The sequence below is a fragment of the Artemia franciscana genome, chromosome 3, assembly GCF_032884065.1.
Source record: "Artemia franciscana chromosome 3, ASM3288406v1, whole genome shotgun sequence".
NCBI classification, from domain to species: domain Eukaryota; kingdom Metazoa; phylum Arthropoda; class Branchiopoda; order Anostraca; family Artemiidae; genus Artemia; species Artemia franciscana.
Window position 1 is genome coordinate 19,203,027 of NC_088865.1, and position 23,547 is coordinate 19,226,573.

General features: G+C 34.6%; 1 protein-coding gene across 1 annotated transcript in view; it reads left to right on the top strand.

Moving 5' to 3' along the window:
- The window catches only part of LOC136024979 (nucleolysin TIAR-like), a gene marked incomplete in the record, with an annotated part of 241,291 nt that extends 231,049 nt beyond the window's left edge, over window positions 1–10,242 (top strand). Inside the window, 2 exon segments of the mRNA XM_065700589.1 lie at window positions 2,959–3,085; window positions 9,178–10,242. Of these exon segments, the coding sequence (XP_065556661.1) occupies window positions 2,959–3,085; window positions 9,178–9,186 (136 nt within the window).
- Window positions 10,243–23,547: the final 13,305 nt, after the last annotated feature.

Sequence of the window (23,547 nt, forward strand, 5' to 3'; positions counted from 1 at the left end):
ACCCAGGCTTATATCCTGGTATGATCATAGAACTTGAGACAACTTAACTGTATAATTTTGTTGAGTAAATAGCATTAAAATTTATTGTTCTTGAAAAAGGATAAAATTAGCAGTAGAAAATACTGCTAAGCATTTCGAACTTTTGGATTAGGGCTTTCTCCTTAATTATATGCCCCCTCTTCAGTAACAAATTGATTTACTTCAATGCTAAGTAGGTTTAAACTATAGAATAAGTATTTGACAATGAAGATATATGCTAGGTTTGATGATAATTTATCGCTTAATTAGAAGAACAAATTTTTTATGCATTTACTTATGGCTCTGAATACAATTTTGTAGCTCCTGAAAAATCTTTTTCCGATTCAATGTCTAATTTTTTTTGTCATTTTGGTATGGTTCGGTTTGGTATGGTGAGAGCCCCGTTTTCAAGTGACAGGTCTAACTCAGTTTCGGAAGAATTGGTTTCGCTTCGAAGGCTCCAAGTAGGTTGCTGCTAAAGAGCTTGACTTTTATAGAACTTAATAGTTGGGAATTAGATTTGATGGAAATAAACATATTTTTACTCTGCTACATTTTTTAACTCTTATATATCACAGGATCGTCTCGTCGCGTGTCCTATCGCAGAAATTATCATTCACCGGTTCAGAAGCCTTGGCAATTTTTTTATCCTTTTTTTGGCTTATGGTTTTAACGTTTGTTTTAACCTAAAAACAGAATATTGAGAAAAAAAGGAACAATGTTTTTCCAACATATCTATTTAAGATGCAATTTAATCTACGATGTTCGATTTAGTATTTAGAGCTTCGTATTTAGGGCCATAAAACTGAGATTTTTGATATGATGATTGAAAGGATACCAATATTTGTATAATAATTTTTTAATTTACTATTTAAAAATATGAATCGTAGTTACCCAGCTACAAGTATTAAAAATCAAATTATAGTAACTACTATAGCCTCTGGCTATTGTTATTGACATTATTGATGTTATTGATAAGTTTTTGGTCAGAGGGGAGTCTCTAGTATCTTTATTGTGGGGGGGGGGGGGGGCAAGAGGGGTCCATATCCAGATGGTCAAGGGGTATGAGATATAATAATATTTTTCTACACATTATTGGAGGGGGGTGTAACTGCCCTCCTCCGCCCCCTCCCCCAAACGACGCACTTGTTTTTGGTACAAATAAACCTCATATAAAAAAATAGCAGGAATCCGAGCTAGGTACCTAGAATTTCAGGATTCTGTCAGAGTCAAAAACACTAAAATTATTGGGGATGAAGTCAGCATCTTGAATAACCCCGAACTGATATTACAAGTACGTATCTTCAATTCAGATTCTTCATAATTAGTGCTAATCATTTTGTCATTGAAAGACTGGATCTCATTTTGTTTTAGTCAGCAATGTACAAGTTTCTGTTTTTGAGTATATATTTTAATCCTTGAAATCGTGTCAAACTCCTTGATGAACCGGATTTAATCTGAAAATAAAACAAATATCTAATTGATAAATTGCCACAATTTCTCAGAACGTTAAAAAGTGTATATCGTCGCTGTCATGCCTCTAGCATGTATCTGATATCTTTCCAAACTTCGGAAATAATTGTCCTATCTGACTTAAGCTGTTCTCCAAGGGAAGATCATCATCTATGTTCAGTCACAGTGTAATTCTCATGACCTACATTACCCTACTCATCCCTCACTTAGACGAGTTTAGCGAACAGCTTTTGGTAATTATTTTCAAAGCATGAGAATGTCAGATACGAGCTTTAGGGGTGACAAAGACAATATGCACGTCTACCTTTGGTCGAGAAAATTGATTTGAGGCCAAACTTTCTATGACATGTCTCTAGCCATTAAACTCCATGAATAGTTTAAAGAAGTAGACGAAGATTAATATAAGTGCAAAAAGGAATATTTAACTTTATTTTATTTTACTGTTGTTGGTAATTGGATTCTGCCAATTATTCTTTGTTGTACTTATCTTAATATATAAAAAACTTTAAAAGTAAGCTAATTGTCTGTATGCGTGTCTGTATATAAAAGCGGTGGATTTCTTTTTATCTCAAACTTAAGTTCTTGCGGTCTATTGATCTCCTTGTTGGAAAAGAGAGAAAACTCTATTGGTAATTAATTAAGGATCCATGATTCAAAGGATAGACAAAGGCTTTCATTGGGTTTAAGAATTTTTTTTTTTTTGCTTAACAATTTCTTTCCGTTTATGTTAATTTGGCCGATATTTTTGGTCGTATTATTGGTTTACATTTATTATTATAAATCGTTGGTTTATATTGGTATATTGTCGTTTTCTTTTTTTTTTCACTGTCACGTGTATTAATGCTCTAATTGTTAAATGTTTAATGTTTTACAATATATATAAATTATGATCTATAAGTAACCAGTCTATATGTTCGATGATTTGAACCTATAGATTCTTGCAATGGTTGTTTCAAAATTATGAAAATTTGGCCAATACCACACTTTTGTCAGTGTTGCAACATTGAACCATGAAAATAAGCAAAACTAACTGGTTAAATTTGACTAAGTTTTTTGTCCGTAAAATTCAAACAGCAATGTGTTGATTCCCAAAGACAACCCCACCTTCAAAGGGAAGCTACAAATTCTTAAGATTTCAGGTGCCATATGTTTTGCCGATTTCTCATCCATATTTCTTTTTATTTGAATTGGTATTTCAGTAAGAATTTGATTAAGTCTAGGCTGGAGATTCCATTTTATAATAATGCTTAGGGCCAGAGGATATACACTGGCTTAAAGGTGTCTTATTTTTCAGTCAATTGTCCTAAAGGATTATAGTGCTTCACCATCTTGTGATCCCTATTCAAGACTGATTTGTATAATTTACTTCTTTTCTTTTTTCTTTTTTTTTTGGAAAAACCCAGCTTCTTTGCCAGCAGAAAATAAATTTTGTATCACTAAATTTTAATAATAGATTACTTATTTTAGTATGCCCATCGCTGGTGGATGGCAAGGAGTTAGTCCACAAGGCCAGCAAAGTGGTCAGCAAATCGCTAACCAAGGTCAGGGAGCGCAACCTGGTAATGTAATGGCATACTCCCTACAACAATTCCAGGTAAAAATAAATTACTTGGGGTTTTATTTAACATAGATCACAGCTTACTGCCTTAGCAAAAATTATATTTCGTCCTTTATAGAATCGTCTAACGAAATTCGAATGGTGTGGTAGCTAGTGGCTTGATGTTCCCTCCCCTCCCCCCTCACGTTCATAGTTGGTAGACTATGAACATGAGGGGAGGAATGTGGAACGCTTTGGTTGAAGTCGGAATAGCTGTTGTTAGAGACAGTGACACAACATCAGAGGGCATTGCATTTGCAATCCCAGCTAAACTCGATCTACTAACGTTGTTCATAGCCCTTAAACGGTATTAAAGTCTATTTAGCTGAGTGAGGTTTTTATGTCAGTGGTTATCACTGTAACTTTTGGGGGAGGAGGGGAAATGTAGCAGTATAAGCTTTACAGCATAAAGTGGTTGTTGTATTTTATAAAGTGAAATTGACTAGTTTAGTATTAATAAAATTCAGAAATAATTTTAAAATTGCCGCTTAAAATAAAGAAAAATTTTGTATGAATTTAATTTTCACCTAACTTAAAGAATGTTCTAGTTTAAAAACATTAATTACTGGTTAGGAAAGAACTATGATTTTTTTTTTTTTTTTTTGAATTGTTTGCCTTTTTGGCAACGAACCTCTTTTTAGCTGTTAATAAGCTCCTCACTGCTAATTCCAAACTCACCTGTGTAATTTTTTTTTTCATAAGGGGAAGAATAAAGATTACTGATTGATCCAAGTATTTGTCAAAGTCGATTTCTGGTGAAAAATGAAGGAATCCTGTTAGTTTCAATTTGACATAAAAGCGAATTTATTACTTAGAAAGAGAAAGTAACTCCAGCTTCAGTGTTACGAAATATATAATACCATGTTAGTACTATCACATAGCCTTCATGTTAACGGTGATAAATGAGGTTGGTCAAAGGAGGATAAAGGCAAATTTTTATTTGGAGGAATTCATAAATTAAAAAAAAAATAAAGTACAAGAGGAAAATAATTAAGACTAAAATAAAAACTACAATACGGGCAGATCCACAAAAATCATTCTGTCAAAGGATGATGATTTTTCTTATTCAGAGTTCCCACTCCTTGAAATTTTTCTCAAACATTGAAATTTCAGGTCTGAGTAATTAGTACCCTCAAAAATTATATGAATTATAATTATTATTAAATATTTTGAGATTATTTTTCTAACCTTGGTGAGTTTTGCAAATGAATTTTAATAAAGTATCGAGGATAAAAGTTAATTTTTATTTGGAGGAATTCATAAATTTTGAAAAAAAATATAGAACTAGAGGAAAATAATTAAGACTAAAATAAAAATTACAGTACGGGAAGATCCTACAAAAATCATTCTGTCAAAAGATAATGTTTTTTCTTATTCAGGGTTCCCACTCCTTGGAATTTTTCTCAAAAATTGAAATTTCAGGTCTGAGCTTGGAATCTTGGAAAAAATATATATAAGGTTAATAGTACCCTCAAAAACTATATGTATATTAAAAGTATATATTTTATTATTAAATATTATCAGATTATTTTTCAAACCTTGGTGAGTTTTTGCAGGTGAATTTTAATAAGGTATTGATAAATCCTTTGTAGCATTTCACAAATTTAAAATATTTTACAAGATTCAAAAGTTTTATTTATTTAGACCAATAAGCATATTTTTCCCCTTTTAGAAATTTGAACCATTAATAGACTAGTTCTATTAAGTCTGTAATGCGAACAGTTTAGAAATGTCAAAAGAATATTTATTTCGAAATATCCTTAAATTCATATTTAAAAAGAAACTATTTTCTAAAAATTATAGCTGATAAGATTCGGTTTTGGTTTTGAATATTCTGTACCAATCATCGACTGAAGGAAATGCTTAGAAATTTCTGAGGGTTTGCTTGTGTGCATGAGTGTGGATAATATTCTTAAATGCATTTTAGAATGATCTTTTTATGAGTTGATTTAAGTTTTTAAAGTTTATATTCCCTGTACAAGTTTTGGGCATGCTATTTACCGTAGTTCTAAGGCTCTGATGTTTCACCGTAAGACGACAATTTTGATATCATTCTGTAGTTGAGATTCGGCTTTATTCTTCATCTACCGGATTTAGTATTGCTTTGCTTTCTTTTATTATTTAAAAGTACGCTGAAAATATGTCATAAAAATTCGAAAATAGGAAAAAATTCTAATTTTTAAACGATTTTAGATCATTCTTAAAAAGAAAAAAATTCTAGGTAATGTTATAATTCTGCCTCATTGAATGGATGAATTTTAAACTAGTAATTCCAGTCGTATAAATAGCTTGTACTTTTGATTTAAGGTGCAGCTGGAGAGTTGTTGTAAAATTGCGTGTTTCACAGGTAATATAAGCGTTAATCCAATCAATTTATAAACAGTTTTTTTTCTTTAGCAAAGGAGTGTTTTTCCTTTTTTGGCTGATTTTGTTTTCTAAGCATAAGCTTGTCATTGTAAAATTAAAATCGGTTAAGAGGTATTAGTGCTAAAAGTGCTTAAAGTGGGCTTTGTCGAATTTGTTCTCAAAGAGTCCATAAACTAAGTAAACAATGCACTTATCAAGGAGGCACACTCGTGCCTCTATAAAGAGGCGACACACGACAATGTTAAGCGATCTTCGGTTCCAGTGGTCGCAGAGGGATGGGGAGGGATGCATTTCGTAGCCCGAGCTCCAACTAAGAAACCTGCAAAATTTCATCCCCGTCCAACTTTTCCTTCATAGGGAAAATCTGGCCGAAAGTTGGCTCCTGGGCCCTAGGGCCCAGGAGCTTATCCGCGAAATTTCAGCTCGATCCGATAACTCTTTCCCTGTTTTCCAGAAACCACGCATAGCCACTTAAAATTCATTTACTTTTTTTTTCTAGACGCCTACAGGTCACATCCGACATCGGATCTGGGTGTACGAAGACTCATTCGATGCGGAATTCTCCGAGTAATTTTCCTGGAAAGTTTCATAGGAAAATCTTAACCCCCCGAAAGTTTCGACCCTCCAACCCCCCCCCCTTTTAACGTTGTCCGATCGGGCTGAAATTCACAAGTTAAGGTCCCCTACGGCCCAGGAGCTTATCCGCGAAATTTCAGCTCGATCCGATAACTCCTTCCCTGTTTTCCAGAAACCACGCATTAGCTATTAATTAACGGATTTCTCTCCATAAGAGCCCATGTTAATTTGAAATTTTTAAAATTTATTGAGAAGTTATATTTATACACATGCAAGTTATTAGCTCACTTGGTAGAGCGTGAGACTTTTAGTCCTCGGGTCAAGGGTTCAAGTCCCTTACGGGCGGTTTTTTTTCACAACATCAAAAAAATTTTGATAACACCTGGACAGCTTATCATTTGAGAGATAACAGAATATTAGCTTCTTATGAGCAAAAGAAACATTTTGGTCATTCTATCTATTTTTTTTCTATTTTATACAATGATTTAAAAGCGGGGGGGGGGGGTTTCCTCTCCTAATTCCTGTACGAGGAGTACAGGAATTATTAAATTACATCCACCATGGATTGTAGAAAAGCGTACAGAAATAATATGAAAAAAAACTTCGTTTTCTTAAAGAGTTAAAGAGGCTGCGTCCCAAAGTCGAACCTTAAAACGTACAGGAATTAGAAGAGGCAGTTGGGGGGGCTGCCGCCCCCCAAACCCCCAGCTTTTAAAGACTCTTTTGTACAGGTTTTTTGTTTTTTTGCTAACCCCCCGCTCTTGGCTTGGGAAAGGCCCTCTTTTAATTAACAAAACATTGAAATGAATGAATAATGGAATAACTTCGAAAAATGTTAAACACAAGAGGACAGGAGAACCATTGCGCCGAAACTAGTAATTAGTAACAATGAAGTCCCCCCACAAAAAAAAACCTGTACAAAAGAGTCTTTAAAAGCTGGGGGTTTGGGGGGCGGCAGCCCCCCAACTGCCTCTTCTAATTCCTGTACGTTTTAAGGTTCGGCTTTGGGACGCAGCCTCTTTAACTCTTTAAGAAAACGAAGTTTTTTTCATATTATACCAGTCAAAAGCAGGGTAATAGATAGATTTTTCACTTAAGACTGACATTACTATCTGGAAAAAAATGTCCTTAAAAAAAGGATGTAAAAATTTGTTTTGAGGGATGTGCTTCACTCGTGAACGACAAAATGTCTGATGTCCCTTATCTATAAAAATAAGAGATTTCAAAACACAAGCATTGAGACAAAATAGGATATACTTAATATAATCAAGGTTTCCACATGTCCAAGAAAGAGCGGTCTATGGAAATGCTGGTCGGTTTGTTTACTTTTACGTGAAAAAAAGTAAACTTTTCGGGAGAATTGCGCTAGAAAAATTCATTTTCTCGTAGGGATTGCTTGCAGACATAACGTTTATTGGCTATGAAACTAAATGTCTCACCAAAAAATTAGATATTTAAAAAAATGGAGAATATTAGACAATAAAACTGTTCAAAAATCGTCAAGAATCACTACAGAAAAAAAGATGTTACTAGGGAGACATAAAATTACTGAAAATTCGTGATAAATCACTTGGGTCGACAATCACGTGTAAAGTCCTAATGTTGACTATTCAACGTAACCTACACTTGCGCCGAGAGAGGGCAAAAGACTGTTCACTCGGCTTCAATCATAATCGAGTTGACCCCTAAAATATTAGATTGATGCTTAATCCTCTGAGCTTGTCTCACGAAATTGTGCGTGTAACTATAACACGTAAAAATTTTGTTTCATGTTTTGTTCAAAATAAAGCTAAGGCCTCACTCCTGTTTTTAGACTATTCTTATTGTCTCCTGAGATAAATTTCGCTTTTGGCACGCTAATGAAAAGAAAGAATGCTCATAAAAATTCCATAAATTCTTCAGGTCACTATTGTATTGAATAGCTTTTCTCTAATTTAAATATCCAGTCTTCTCTATTCATTTAATTTTACTGATGATGACGAGTGATAAAGAAATATTTCGTGTACTATAACTATCTGAATTTGTCAAATGGTGTTGTAAATTGTTCTTTTCATCAAAATCAAAGGGTATACTTTGACGCCAGTGCGTCCACAAAGGGTATACTTTGACGCCAATGCGTCCACAATCCCTAAATTTTTCCGTTTCCTAGGAGGAAAAGTGTTGTCTGGAGTATTCCCGAAAATTATGGTTCGCAAAAAAATAACGTCTTTTTAAATGAAGTTTTTTCGATCTTTTTTTGTCTCTTAATTGTTTTATGAATAAATTGTAGTGTATTTTAGCCGTACAGATTCCAGGTAGCCGTACAGGTTTAGCCGTTCCTTAGATCTTAATGAATAGCTTTTTCTGTATATTTAGTTCCTTGTTTTTCTCTTAATAGATTAGTTATTCTTATTCTTCAATGTCCATGTGTTCATGAGTCTTAAAATTTGGTGAAATCTCGGAGGGCACAGTATTCTTCCGGGGAACTAAGAATTCGGAAAATGCAAAGCACTATTTAACACCTCTGTTAAAGAATCTTTCCTGAGAACGTTTCCTTGAGTCTTAATCCACTAACATAGGTGCCTGCAAAGATGGGTTGATCGTCCAGTTTTGTTTCTCGTCCATTCTGAAATAAGCAAAACAACAAAAAATGAATAAACAAGTGTTTTTACTATTCGCAATGCTTTTTTGACCTTTATTACGTCCAAAATATTTTTTCAGGCTAATTAGGTATCTTTAGTGTATGCCTTTGATTTCTGTTTGTAAAGATTGACCCTTAGTGTGGCTTTGTAGAGGCTTTCAAGGTACTGTATCAATAGATTTTAAACAATTTGTGGAGACTTGGGTTCTTGTTACCCTTCTTGATAAACTCATTAGGGTTATTATGGCAATATGGTAGGTAATCACCATTTAGAATTCAAATCCAAGATCTTTTTTCTTCTTCTTTTTTTATTCCAAATTTTAAATTGATTTGATATATTCATTATTGACTATTTTGGTTACTTTTACCTAGCCCTTGTTTCTTCTAAATTAATTGGGAGCTTCCTTAGAAAGTAGGAGAAACTCTTAGAGTTTTGTAACCTCCATAAGAATTTACTATTTATGTTTTTTCCCATATTTTAAAATAAAAAAGAATTAAATTTTTTTTAATTTCCTCTTTATTTCAGGCTCAGTGACGATTTTAGTTATTCATCAATTTCATCAAGAGTATGGTCACGGTGAAATACACGGACACACAAATGTAGTGTTTAATTACAAAGAAGTTTTTTTTTAAGAAATGTGTAGACAAATGTTTTTTTCTGGTAAAATGGTTATAGTTGTATGGATGTTTTAATGTGCTAAACAAATAGGGAGGAAAGTTTTTATACAAGAACTGTTTATAAAAAAAAGAAGAAAAAAAGCATACTTTTGTACCCTGTGTAAGAAATATATGTTAACAAGTACTGTACTAGCGATGGAAAAAGCAATTGGGTTCTTTTGATGTGTTATGAATTGCTTAGCTTCGTTGATACAACACCTTACTCCCCTCCCCCATTAGACGCATATATTATAAACCAATGTTTATAAGGGTTCAATTAGTAATTTTGAAGGTTATTAATTGAGACTGGTGTGTAGTTATTAGCTATTGTACAAATCCGTATCTGGTAAACAAAATCAACCTATTTTTGTTTTGGCAATATTGAATAATGTAAATTAAGACAATTCTTTTTCGACTTTTTAATGATCGAGTGGATTGTTTAAGGGATCTTTAAACATGTTTTGCTCATTTACTAATTTAGAAATTGCAACCTTTGATTACCAGATATAGAAAAGGGGCTACACATTCTAAGAAAAAGCTGTGATTTTGTTTCTCTTTTTTTCTCTTTTTGAATATATAGCCTCTTGCTGTAGAAGTTGTTATGGTGTTAATTCCATTTTTCATGGTGATAATCTGGCATTTTGTTGGAATAAGTCTCTTTGGAATAAGATTTGAGATGCTTGAAATTGCGTTTTTATAGAAAGAGAAATATTTTTACAACTGTTAATTAAGAGCAGATAATATTTTTGAGATAATGTATTAATTTTATTGTCATTTGTTTGATTTGGAATTAACAGTTATAACATTTTAGGAAAACAGGATAATTATAAAATTAGGTTATAATGTAATCTATTCTGACTTAGAATTATTTTGCAGGAATGATGTGTGTATCCGAACTGATCCGTGGAATAATAAATGATTTGTTAAAAAAAAATGTGTTTTCCTTTAAAACGTAAATCTAGGGTTATTTTTTTTTTTTTTTTTTTTTTTTTTTTTTTTTTTTTTTTTTTTTTTTTTTTTTTTTTTTTTTTGCACGGCACTGTATACACTTTTGTTACGTACATGCAACTCTTTTGTTAATAATGGCGAAGATCAAAAGCCTTGGCAGTCTCTTATATCATGATACCAAGAAGATTGCCGTTTTTGCAGCTCTTTTTTTAATTATGGCTAAATTCGGCAAAGGGATTTTTTATATACAGTTTGTCAATCCAATCCATTGGCGAAGCTCAAAGCCTTGGCAGTCTCTTATATTATAATACCAAGAAAATTGCCGTTTTTGTAACTCTTTCGTTAATTATGGCGAAATTCGGCAGAGGGATTTTTCATATCCAGTTTGTCAATCCAAATCCATTAATGAAGCTCAAAAGCCTTGGCAGTCTCTTATGTTATAATACCAAGAAGATTGCCGTTTTTGCATCTCTTGCTAATTGTGGCGAAATTTTGCAAAATGATTTTTCATATACAGTTTGTCAATCCAAATCCATTGGTGAAGCTCAAAAGCCTTGGCAGTCTCTTATGTTATAATACCAAGAAGATTGCCGTTTTTGCATCTCTTGCTAATTGTGGCGAAATTTTGCAAAATGATTTTTCATATACAGTTTGTCAATCCCATTGGTGAAGCTCAAAAGCCTTGGCAGTCTCTTATGTTATAATACCAAGAAGATTGCCGTTTTTGCATCTCTTGCTAATTGTGGCGAAATTTTGCAAAATGATTTTTCATATACAGTTTGTCAATCCAAATCCATTGGTGAAGCTCAAAAGCCTTGGCAGTCTCTTACATTATAATACCAAGAAGATCGCCGTTTTTTTTTTGTTTTTTTTTATTTCTGCGCAGAGAGTCATACTCATTAAAAATCCAGTACGATCGACAAAAAAAATGAGGGGGGGGTTAAGAAAATTACCCTCGTTTTGGTTTCTTAGTCATTTTTTTCTTTCTTCGTGTTTTGTGGAACGTCATGTATAGCAATGTAGTCTCAGAGTTGTTGACGTCTTTAAGGAAATTTACATTCATTTTTGTTTTTTTGCCCGTATTAATGAGCAATAAAATCTATTATAAACTGATTTTTCCCTTAAAGTGAAAATTTCTCCTTTTTTTTCAATAGACGTATGTACACAACAATAGCTTCAAAAAGTTTTGCATTGACGAACGCTTCTCTATGCAATCACCAGACTTCTGAATACGCCATATTCTCTTATGAATTGCGTATTGTTACAATGTTCCTGTAGCCTTCACAGTTCATATACTTGCTATTGGTTTCTTTGCAGAAGAAGGCAAGGATTACAATGGAATACCTTTCAGAGTTTGTCAATAGCGGAACCGATTAAAGCTTGCCTTCGTTATTTCCTTTTTTATCATATTTCAGGGCACCGTCATCTGACGATATGCTGCTAGCCTCTTTTCCAGGGCCGTATGCAGGATGTTTGTTCAGGGGTGAGGAGATTCAGAAAAAAACTTAAAGACGCATCATAAAAGAGTTTTATGCAATTTTATTGCGTTTTTACGAGCCTGACGAAACATTTCTGGGGGGGGGGCTCAAACCCCCTAACCCCTCCCTTGAATACAGCCTTGATTTTTCTCATGTTTATATTTTCCTTTTTACGTCCTCTTGCAAATACTAATACCAAAAAGAAGGCTCTTTTGGGAAAACCTATGCTGGGAGAGTCACTCGGTGACGATAGTATGTTGAAAGCGATCTTTTAGGTAATCCTGCCACGGATTTCCCTCCTGTAAGTGTTCCTGAAGAGCAGTATTATGACAGGTAGATCTCATTTACTTGGCTCTGCCAGGTGTGAACTGCGACAGCTTTTCTGATGGGCAATAGTTCATGCACTTGTGAAACATTGGCATACGTCACTTAAGTGGGTTCTGTAATCATTCAGGAGGTTCATCGCTAAATTTATCAGATTTTCCAGTTCGATTTTGGATTCGCTTGAGAGGGTTTGGGCTTTGGGGTAGCATGAAAAAGCGGACAAGAAATTTCAATAACAATCTTCTATAAGTTGGGGATAGAGAAGGGATGGAGTGGTTGGGGAAAAGGTTATTGCATCAGACGATAAATCATAGCTTTAAACTAAGATATTGTGAATGATGATTTAAACTATTATTTGTGCTCCAAAATGTGATTCTGTAATTCTTCCTTTTTTGGGGGGACTCATGGCGGTAGTGAAAGCTAATATGCTGCTAATGTTAGTTATTTTCGAATTAATTACTTACTCACTTCATAATTACCAGTTGTCTGCAGTTAACCCATATAACAGACGATAATTATAACAATACCGTTGTTCCCTACAGCGAGGAGCCAGGGAGAACCCTTCCCCTTTCTCTCTATCTCAGAAAAAAAAATATATAAAACGTAATAAAAGAGGAAAATGAGGAATAGCCGCAAGTGAATCTTGCTGGCGCTTGCCCTTTCCCTCCACAGGAAAGTTTTCTGGCAGCGCTGTTGCAGGAGCCAATGTTGTTTTGTAGAATGAAATTGCCTTATGATTATCCTTAATAAAGGTAGCAGTAGCAACTGGGAAGGCCTGTTGTCGACAGCTTGTGCTTAGGGGTGTAATTTCGTCAAAGTCCTTGGGGGGGGAATTTGGAGCCAATCTTCCCAATTCAAGTGAAAATGACAGTAAAAACTAAAAAAATAGGCCATTTGGTACCATAAAGGTACTATTTAGAACTGCAAAGGTACTTTATAGTACTAAAAAAAAAACTTATCTGTTACTGTTGATGATTGATTTATGCAGGTTTATCTTAGTTTTGACAAGATTTTAGAAGAAACTAAATTTTAGCTGGGGGGCAAACTCGGGTCTGGGGGAGGGGCTAACCGATGTGTGGGGGGCATCTACCCTATAGCAAATTACGCCCCTGCTTGTGTTGTCCACCATTTTTCACAATTTCCTTTGCTTTACTCTGAGGCCCTTAACATTTTCCATTAATTCAAAAGAAGTTTCTGTTGAACTTGGAAGCTGTTCGAAAATAATTTTCGGGTCAAAACGGATTTTTTTTTTTTTTTTTTCTGTTATATTGGGGTATAGTTCTCAATAATGATCCATTCACAGTGAGATTTTACTTATACCTAGATTAAGCTAGGATCAATTTAAACAAATTTTTAATATTATTAAATATTAAGAATTTTTATAGGATGATTTTTTTTAATCAGAAGATTATATGAAAAATTTAATTTGCTCACACCAGCACTAGGAACATTTTGGTATTAGTAAAATCTCATTCTGGATGGAACAAAATGGAATGTTACATTCTTATGCGGCCCATTATCACGATATAAAAATTATTTGTAAGCCTAAATGCTATTTTTTTTATTTTCATGGTTATTAGCAACAACAAAAATATAGTATTATTAAAAACATCCCCACCCAGACACTGCTAGAACCACTGTACAAAGTTGTTCTGTTCTTGGAATGCTTGACCTTATTACCCAATAGGCTATTACGGGCTGTTTCATAAAGGCTACAAGGTTTGAGAGGCCTAATCGTACTTATTTAAAAACATTAGTTTTTTCAAGAAGTCGATAATTTTTCACCTATGGAGTAATTTCCGTGACTCAAAATAAAAGTAGTATTACGTAGACAACTTTATTACAATACACTATACAAACTAGGATATTACAATACACAGAGTTTGAAGAAGCTTTGTTATTAGTTAGCTCAGTAAACACAATGGTATGGTCTAAAACACTTGACTTCTAACAAAGTAGAAGTGAAGAAAGGAAGGACAGCCTTTTTGATGCTATAGTGGCAACAAAGCATCTGCTGAGATTCATGTTAAAGTATTTTTAATTTAGCTACTTCTGAAGGAGTCAATAAAGGCTTATATGTGTTTTACAAAGTTTGGAAATTAGTTAAAGAATTTGGGTCATATACGAGGTACGATAGAAAAGTAAGAACTGATTTTGTTTTTTTAACAAAATCTTTTTTTTAAACTCAAACATCAATGTTACCCTCTTCAAAGAGTTCCCTTGGGCAGCTACTCACCGATGGAGACATTTTCCTCACTCTGTAGCAGTACTGGAAGTCTTCATCAGGCTCATAGCTTTCGATAGCCAACGCTAAACTTAAAGAATTTTGAACATTTGGAATCATCATAAAAGCCAATTCTTTTGATGTACCTGTTTATATCAAAATTCTGCTTTTTGGTGTTTAGGGCTCTATTGAGACATGGCGGGACACACAACGAAAACACATCTTTACTGATCGCAGTCTCACAAATCGCATAGTTAACGGGTATAGTACGAACTCGAACTGAGCTATGGAAGAGTTCTGGTACACGTGCTACCTCAAGAACAACAGAGCAGGGTTGCCAGATCGCTGACAGTATCACCAGCATCATTACTTTTCTACTGTACCTCGTATGTTACGCCAGACTGGTTGAAAACTTTCACGAGAAACTAGTAACTCGCTAAATAAAGTAGGTTGATGCTATGGAACAGTTTGCCGGAAAAGTAAGTGACTGTTTAGTAGGTAGGTAGCTGTTGAAAAAGCCCTGAAATCAAGATCTACCCGTAACCAGTTGTTTTCTCAGCACCAATAACATGTTCAACGAAAAAAAGGACATTTGATGGCTTTAAACTTTAAAGGGTAAAGGGTTATTTTTTAATTGTCCTTATTTTCTTTCAATCTACAACATGGTATCTTGCAACTCTCGATATAGTTGTCATAACAATAGAATCATAATGCTATGATTCAGGGGATCATAACAATAGAGAAATCTAAATCAAAACAGGAAAAAACAAAAATCTAAAATTTTTTTAATTTACAATCCCACCTCCACTGAAACTTTTTTGTAGTCCGAGTCTGATAATTTTATTTATGTACCACCTAAGCTTACAAACAAACAAATTTGAAACTTTGCCATGTCAAGAAATCTTGAAACCCAAGTCGGTAATGCTTATCAGATTTAATTCTGGGGTACTCTCCTACCAATTGCTCAAATACGTTGTCTCCGAATCCGTTTTTAGGGTGTGCTTTCGTCAAAGGGTGGTAGGATCCCTTCCACAGTAGCACCAGAATTACAAATATTATCGAAAACAAATTTTCCTTTCACTTCAAAATTTTTCTGTTTGCCTTATGTTCCTTTCCTGCCAATTTAATCACTTATGCCCCCATTCTACTCAAATAAAGAATCGGTCTTTATATCATCTTACATAACAATACGCTTAAAAATTCAAACAATGTCTTTTTTTTCCAATTTCTAAACTCATTCTTTTAATTATTGTCACACAAACCGTTTTCACTGCTAATAAATCCAGAAATACTTTTACAAAACTGTGTAACTCAGAATCTATAACTTTAGTTGTTTTAGTACAGGGATTTATAGAGTTAAGTCTCGCAGCTCCCATTTCTGTTTAGAATTGTCTTCCCTTTACTCTATGTTTCAATCACTCCAAGATAACAGTATTGAGATGATTTAACAACTACCTCCATTCATCCATTCACATTGTGAAATTCCGAGCATAGACTGTCTAGCCATTTCCTCAGTTTGGGAGTTCGTATACCCTTATCTCCCCTTCTAAATACAGGACAAGTTGAGTTCGATTTGAATAACTTACTAGGGCTTAAATATCCTTGAGACAAAAAAAAACCTGTTAAATTAAGTAAGAGAAAAACTGAAAAATGTTTTCGAATACCGTTGGTTTAATATCTTAATTGTAGTTGCTGGTTATACCTAAAGGGTTATTGAATGAGCAAATTTTGGGATTGGGAGTTGCAAATTGCTTTTCGGAAAACTCGCTAAATTCTGTATTAAATAAATCAAATTATGTAGCAGAAATATCTTTCTGGGTGCAAAAATATCCAGCTTGGATAAACATACTCTACCCTTGGTTTAAATCAATATATCTCTTGTAAAAGAGTTTTACACGAAATTTACTGGTTTCAACAGACATAGGTTGAACATCAGAGAAAAAAAATGCTTTTACTAAAAACCCTTGCTTCTCTGTCAATTCTCAAATTCGTGCCGTGTTCTACTTCTATTTGTGCTTATAGGGTTTTCAGTGTCTTTAACCGGTATCAGTAAAGGGTATCTGGTTGTCTCGTCTTGTTCTTTGCATTCGATGTTGGATATTGGATCCTTACATGTAACTTATGAATTTATACAACAAGCGAAACTAATTTAGACGGGATACATTTGAAAGTATGATTTTTGGGCACTCACATTACAGCTCGGTGATCTCCTTTTGTGTGGAACGGTGCCAGCGGTTGTAAAACTCCCTAAAAATATCGAAACCCCCCTTTGTTAGGGTCTTTTTGAAAAGGTAGGTGTAATATTTTACTCCCAGATGGATTAATTAGCTTACCGACTATTACGCAATTCGTTGACTCATCCCTGAGCTAAAGATATCTTTGGAACGACTGTTTTGACGAGGGAAGGGGGAGGAGGTATTAGCTTCTAGGGAAATCTTCTATGTCCCATTCAGCGTTCTCACTGAACCCTAGGAATCCCATTGTTACTGCTCCTGCTCGAGGCTACATTATTGTTGCTCCTGCTGCATTATTACTCCGACATCAGGCCCCGCGCACCTGTAATGCCGCTGCTGCTTCCAATGGATCTGGTTTCGAAAAAAAGTGTGATATACCCTCGCTAATATTGATTTTACCTTCGTTTTCTTCTTGGAATAATCATTTATTCAACTTTTATTATTTATCTTAAGTAGGTTCACTTACGCTTCTTTTGTTTATAAGAAAAGAGAAATAGGACCTATCAGCATTTCAGCCAATGGAATCCATTGATTAGTCATTTCACGACGATGGAAACATTTGAGCGTTTTCCTTGTGAAGGAATAAATCTAAGAAATTAATATTACCAATACCAATAGAATAAACAGAGAGCCTGTGAAATAGTACAGGCTTGGAACAACCTATGTAAACATTTGTCTCTGCTTATGCGAAAAGCATGTTTAATCCTTTCCAATTATTATCTCCGATATTCGATAACAACCTCGTTTGGTTCCTCAAAGTTCTGGATTAATCAGTAGAATAACAAGTAGGCGATTTCGATGGATTTCTAGGCAATTGTGGTGGTGACAATAATTTCAAGTTTACTTTACTTGTAATTGACAGGGGGCTAATTAATTTGTCGAGATTTGTCTGCCTATGATAATTTTCAGATTCGTAGATATGGCGGCATGGTCAGGGACGTGTGGAATGTTCAGGGTGGTAGGTGCAGTAAGGCAACCAACAAACAGATATGGTTTTGAATTGGAGAATTTTTTCATGCTAGAATACATGGATAGCAGAAATTTGTGCTAAGCCTTGTTACAAGGATTAATCTGAATGAATTGTTAAAAAAAATAAGCAAAAAAGGGCAAAATTAGGCTTTGTTTAGTAGTTATTTGACACTAGAATAAAATAACTGAATTTAACAATGCTTATTTTTCCTGCAATTATATTTTTGCTGTTGTGTAACATTATAGTCTAAAGGAGACATGCAAGTGTAATTGCTTGGAAGACTTCATCAATCGATTCGGTGAGAGACGCAAACACATATAGAATGTTTCACTCGAAACCGTAAAAGACGCAGGGCATATGTAATGAAATGGGAAGGGTGAACCATTTGGATTATCAAATAAAAGAAAATGAAGATTTTTGCATTTGAAAGTAAGGAGCAACATTAAAACTTAAAACGAACACATACTTTTATGTAAGTGAGGGTATCTGCACCTTTCTCATACCTCGATTTTTACGCTAAACTCTTAATCTGTGGACACTCCATCATATATTTTTTTGGGAAAAGGATCTATGCCATCTAGATAGGTATTGGGTGTTTCCCGTGTTCTTGGTGTCTGAAATGCCTTTTTTTTTCAGAAAGCTCTTGCGACTTTTAGTGGCTATCGTGTTAACTCGAAAACACTAACATTTTAAGATGATGAAAACAAGGTAAGGAAAGAGAAAAATAAATGAAACTACTAAGAATAAGCAATAAGAAAAATAAAGTGTAATCTTTAAACTGACAGTTTTACCAGCATTTATTTTGAACATTTGGCTTTAGTGTATTTTCGAAAGCCTCCGTGTCCTCGTCTGTGGACACCCTATTGACTAATGGAGGAAACTAAAACTGATGGGCTTCGGAGTTTGTTAGATTTTCATTTTATTTTAATATCATTAATATTGGTCGTTTAAGTACTTTTGTAAGCTTTAATAATCTAGTGGAAACTAGAATAATGGAGTAACTAGAATAACTAGTAATAATGGATTTTAATAATCCATGACGAGGACATGAAGATTTTCATGGTTGTCGCTCCCTTAGAGCCATGTGTTTAAATTAGCTGCTGGTAAAACTGTCACTGTAAAATCTACAGTTGAGAGATTACACCTAATTTTTCTTATTATTTATTCTTACCAGTCATTTTTTCTCTTTTCTTAACTGGATTTTTTCATCTTCAAACTTAAGCGTTTTTGAGTTTCTAAAATAAGCACTAAAAGTCACATGACATTTTCTGAAAAAAAAAATACAGATGGCATTTCAGACATGAAGAACACATTAAACAATTAAACTTTGTCTAGATCCTTTGCATAAAAAATTTGTAAGGGGGTGGCCATAGACTGGGACACCCAGTCTCAGGAGGACAAAGTTCTTCAAAAAATATTTCTTATTCAAATTCAATGGCTCTTGCGTTTTCCGAAAGCGCGCGGAAGGAATCGGGACGAAAAGTCGAAATTTGGTGTTAGGATCGAGGGGTGAGAAAGAGGTCACTTTAAACTCTTTAACCCTTCATTAATAGTAGACCTGCCTTAGTCTTGACTTGGACTTCAAGATTCAACCTATTCGACCATAAAATGTGACACGATATCAAGATTAGCCACCATATTCTCTGTCTTGAAGGTTTTTATTTACATTTTTTTTTGCGATAAAAGGAGAATCACTTGATATCCCTCCATATTTCTTGACTTCGTTCTTGAGTTTATAACAAGTTGCAAACCAATATCGGTATTCAAACAAATTTGACCGATTCTAAATTCTTTTCTCCTAAATTCGCTGAGAAGATCTTCTCTTCATTTCCCTTTATTCACTCAGAAAACAGGCATCCTTTGGCATGTCATTATAGATTCTAAACATAAACTTTCGCCTGGGGCATGTTGTAACTACTTTCGAAATTAGCATCTCAAGTGCAATCTCTTCATTTCCGTATTCAATGAACATTTCTGAAATTAACCCCAGCTTCACAAATGCTTCTTACCTCCCCCTTCAAATAAACTAAGATCCGATCAGATGCCGCAAAATCCTGATGACAAAACATTAATTGAGCATTGAAAATTCACTCTTAAATGCACGCTTTGAGATTAAATTCAAATATTTACAAGGGTCTTATCCCGCATTATTTGGAACCAGTAACTTCTGACGTAAATCTTATATCGGGAAAAATATTAGCGAATGATTTAAAATGAAACTCTAAGAACAGCGGCTAGCCAACACTTAATAGCATAAGCAGCATGTTGTAATCTTCTTTCGATTTTTGATAATCTAGTGTGGGAATAAATGTGCACAAAGGGTTGTTTCAACTAGATTTTTTAGATCTGAAACGTACGGCTCTCTTATTGGATGGATCAACTTCGTAAAACCAAAGGTGAAGAAAATCGAGCTAAAATACAAATTAAGATTTTTGACCATGTTGCACAAGCAATTTGCGGGGAAGTTATTAGATTGTATGAATAGTTTTTTATTTTCTATTTGTACATGGGTTTAAGGAAACCCATAAAACTTATTCTGGGTGAAGAGAAGGGGACCGGCAAAATTTTGTGGTTTGAGGGCAATTGAGCAGCAATTATCCGAGGGGCTTCTTGTGCCAAAAAAGTTTATTTTCTCAAACGGTTTAAATTGAGGTTTTATTGTAGAAACGATTCGCAAGAGCAGAATTTCTGGACCAACTTTGTACCTTCAGAATTAATATGTATAAGACGAACAAAATTAGTAAGTGTCAAAATTTTAAACTTTATAATAGATAAATATTTTGGGTAGGTCTGTATCACAAAAGTAATGGAAGGGGACCAAAATTGTACGATAGCTCATTTCATTGCGGAATGTGGGAGTAGTCATGGCTAAAGGGGTCAGAACAGGGTTGGTCATGGTAGGTGTAGTCATAGCAGAATTGGTCTTTTTTAAGAGTAACCATTCAGTGATTATCTGAGGTAGGATAATTTGTTGTAGAAATAATCATATTAGGAGTATTTCCTGAAGAAATAGTTTTTCAACAAGTAGTGATGGTAGTATTACTCATGGCAGGAATAGTCATGGTAATTGTAATAGCGATAAGAGTACTCATTTAAGAAGCATTTGTGGTTGAAATAGATGTTATAGAAGTGGCTATGTGTTCACTGTAGGGTTATCTTTACCGACAGTAGTCGTGGTAGGGATAGCCTCAGTAAGAGTACCCGTGTCGAAGGAACGGTCGTGGTTATGCTTGTGGTAAGGGTGGTCTTTGTCGGAGCATTTGTAATAGGATTTTTCTTGGTGTGGCTAATCGTGGTAAGAACAGTCACTGTATGAATAGTAATGCATTAGGAGTGGAATAGTCGGAGTAGAAGCAGTTATTATAGGAATTATCAGGGTGGTAGTAGTCTTAGTATGGGTTGTTTTGTTAGGGAGAGTTGTAATAAGAGCCATTCTGGTGTAGGAATAGTCATTTTGAAATTGGTTGGGGTTGGGTACGACATAATAGTGGTAAATTGGTATAGAATTGGCTTGGTAGAAGTAGTCCTGCTGTTAAGAGTAGTCATGGTAGGAATAGCATAGGTGAGAGTAGTCATGGTAGGGGCCATAATTTAACGAGCTGTGTTAACTATTGTGAGAGCATTCATGGTCATGGTAATGGTCATGATAATACCCAAATTTTCTTGAACTTCAAGGCACTTCTTATTAAAAGTACCAAAAGAAGTTGTAATATTGCCCCATCCCCCAAAAACAAATCTTGCCGACATTCCTGACTTTCAGCCATAAGATACTAACTAGTAGGTTTCATTTCGCCTAGAGGTTATTAATACTAATAGATAGTGAACATTTATGAACTTACGCCAAGGGGATAAACTCCGAAACAAAACAAAAATAAAAACGACCAAATTACTAATGCTTATCACGAATACGAATCCTTCAACGTAAAACCTCCAAAGACAGAAACATTTTTCAGTAATCTGGGACATAGGAACCTTTTCTAAAGGTAAAATTCTGTATGAAGAACGCTTTACCATTCTACGTCGGCAAAAACTAGAAATTTTTTTGAGGCTCAGTCTTGAATAAGCAATAATCAATTATTTTGGCCTCATAGAACATTAATAAAAATGGATGGGACCTAATTATTACTTTTGGCAACGTAGAATAACGTTGATGATACCTTTGATACGGAACAGACCCTGACACTGGAAAGCTAATCATATTAATGATAATCGCGACAAGGAACAGACACTGATACTGAAAATGACAGCTTGTTTCGATAGAAAATTCAACAAATCCCTTTAGAAACTCTTGATAATCATACTCTTACACAATCATGGGTCCAGAACCTTAAATTTTCAGAGGGACGCGGGATTGGTCATACTTAGAACCCTTTTTCTGAATTCTATTCTAGTATACTAAAATAGATTTTTAATAGATACTCTGGAACTCTTGCAAATGTTTTGTATGGGAGACGAACACCCAAAAAAGGTAGGCTCTTACTCTCACCCCCTATCAAATCTGAAATACACTCCCGCCTCTAATGAAGCCAGTCATTTTGAAGTGTCATTTTATGACCGAATGAGGAAAAAAGGAGACTTAGCCCGTCGTTTTATAAGCAAGCATGGCCATTCTTCTCTGAAAACAAAAAATGGAATTTACATTCACCATAGAACTAATTTTTGTGTACTTTAGAGCTTTTTTGATTTCACCTAACACAGATTTTCTTTCTTCTCAGGTCTTAGAATAAAGGTTTTTAAATTTAGCGTTTGGCTTCTCGCCAAGGATCTTTGAATGCCGGAGGAATGTACTTCCCTAACTTCTTTTGCTACTGATTAGTTAGGAGCATAATATATTTGTTTGGTGATTTTAATTTACTCTAGTTTTTATTTTGATATGTTACCTTAAATACCTTAAATTGCAGCATGTTTTTTCTCCTTTCCTCAAAAATTAACTCTGATTGAAGATACAAATAGAGTATGATGTTTCACTTTACAAATAAGACGTGAATTCTTGATACCCATCTAAGTAGTATCGTTTGTATTTACCTCATTTAAATCATCAATAGTTAGAGGACTTTCATTCTTCAAATTCTTATCAAACAGTTCGTGGTAACGAACTGTAGTAAGGAGCGACCCGGCTCAATAGTAACCAAAACTCTAAAAAATGGAATTTTGATACCAATACCTACATCAAAAGAATCGCATTTTAATGCTGATTTTAAATATATAAGTTTCATCAAGTTTAGTCTTACCCATCAAAAGTTATGAGCCTGAGAAAATTTGCGTTATTTTAGAAAATAGGGGGAAACGCCCCCTAGAAGTCATAGAATGACTTGACGAAAATCACACCATCAGATTCAGCGTATCAGAGAACCCTACTGTAGAAGTTTCAAGCTCCTATCTACAAAAATGTGGAATTTTGTATTTTTTGCCAGAAGGCAAATCACGGATGCGTGTTTATTTGTTTTTTTTTTTTTTTTTTTTTTCTTTTTCCCAGGGGTGATCGTATCGATCCAGTTGTCCTAGAATGTTGCAAGAGGGCTCATTCTAACGGAAATGAAAAGTTCTAGTGCCCTTTTTAAGTGACCAAAAAAATTGGAGGGCACCTAGGCCCCCTCCCACGCTAATTATTTTACGAAAGTCAACGGATCAAAATTCTGAGATAGCCATTTTATTCAGCGTAGTCGAATAACCTTATAACTATGTCTTTGGGGGCGACTTACTCCCCCACAGTCCCCGTGGGAGGGGCAACAAGTTACAAACTTTGACCAGTGCTTACATATAGTAATGGTTATTGGGAAGTGTACAGGCGTTTTCAGGAGGATTTTTTTTTGGTTGGGGGAGGGGTTGAGAAGAGGGGGATATTCTGGGGGAACTTTCCATCGATAGTTTGTCATGGGGGAAGAAAATCTCCATGAAGGGAGCGCAGGATTTACTAGCATTATTTAAAAAAAAACAATGAAAAAATAAATATGAACAAGTTCTTTCAGCTGGAAGTAAGGAGCAGCATTAAAACTTAAAACAAACAGAAATTATTACCCATTTGAGAGGCTCACCTCCTCCTAATACCTCGCTCTTTATG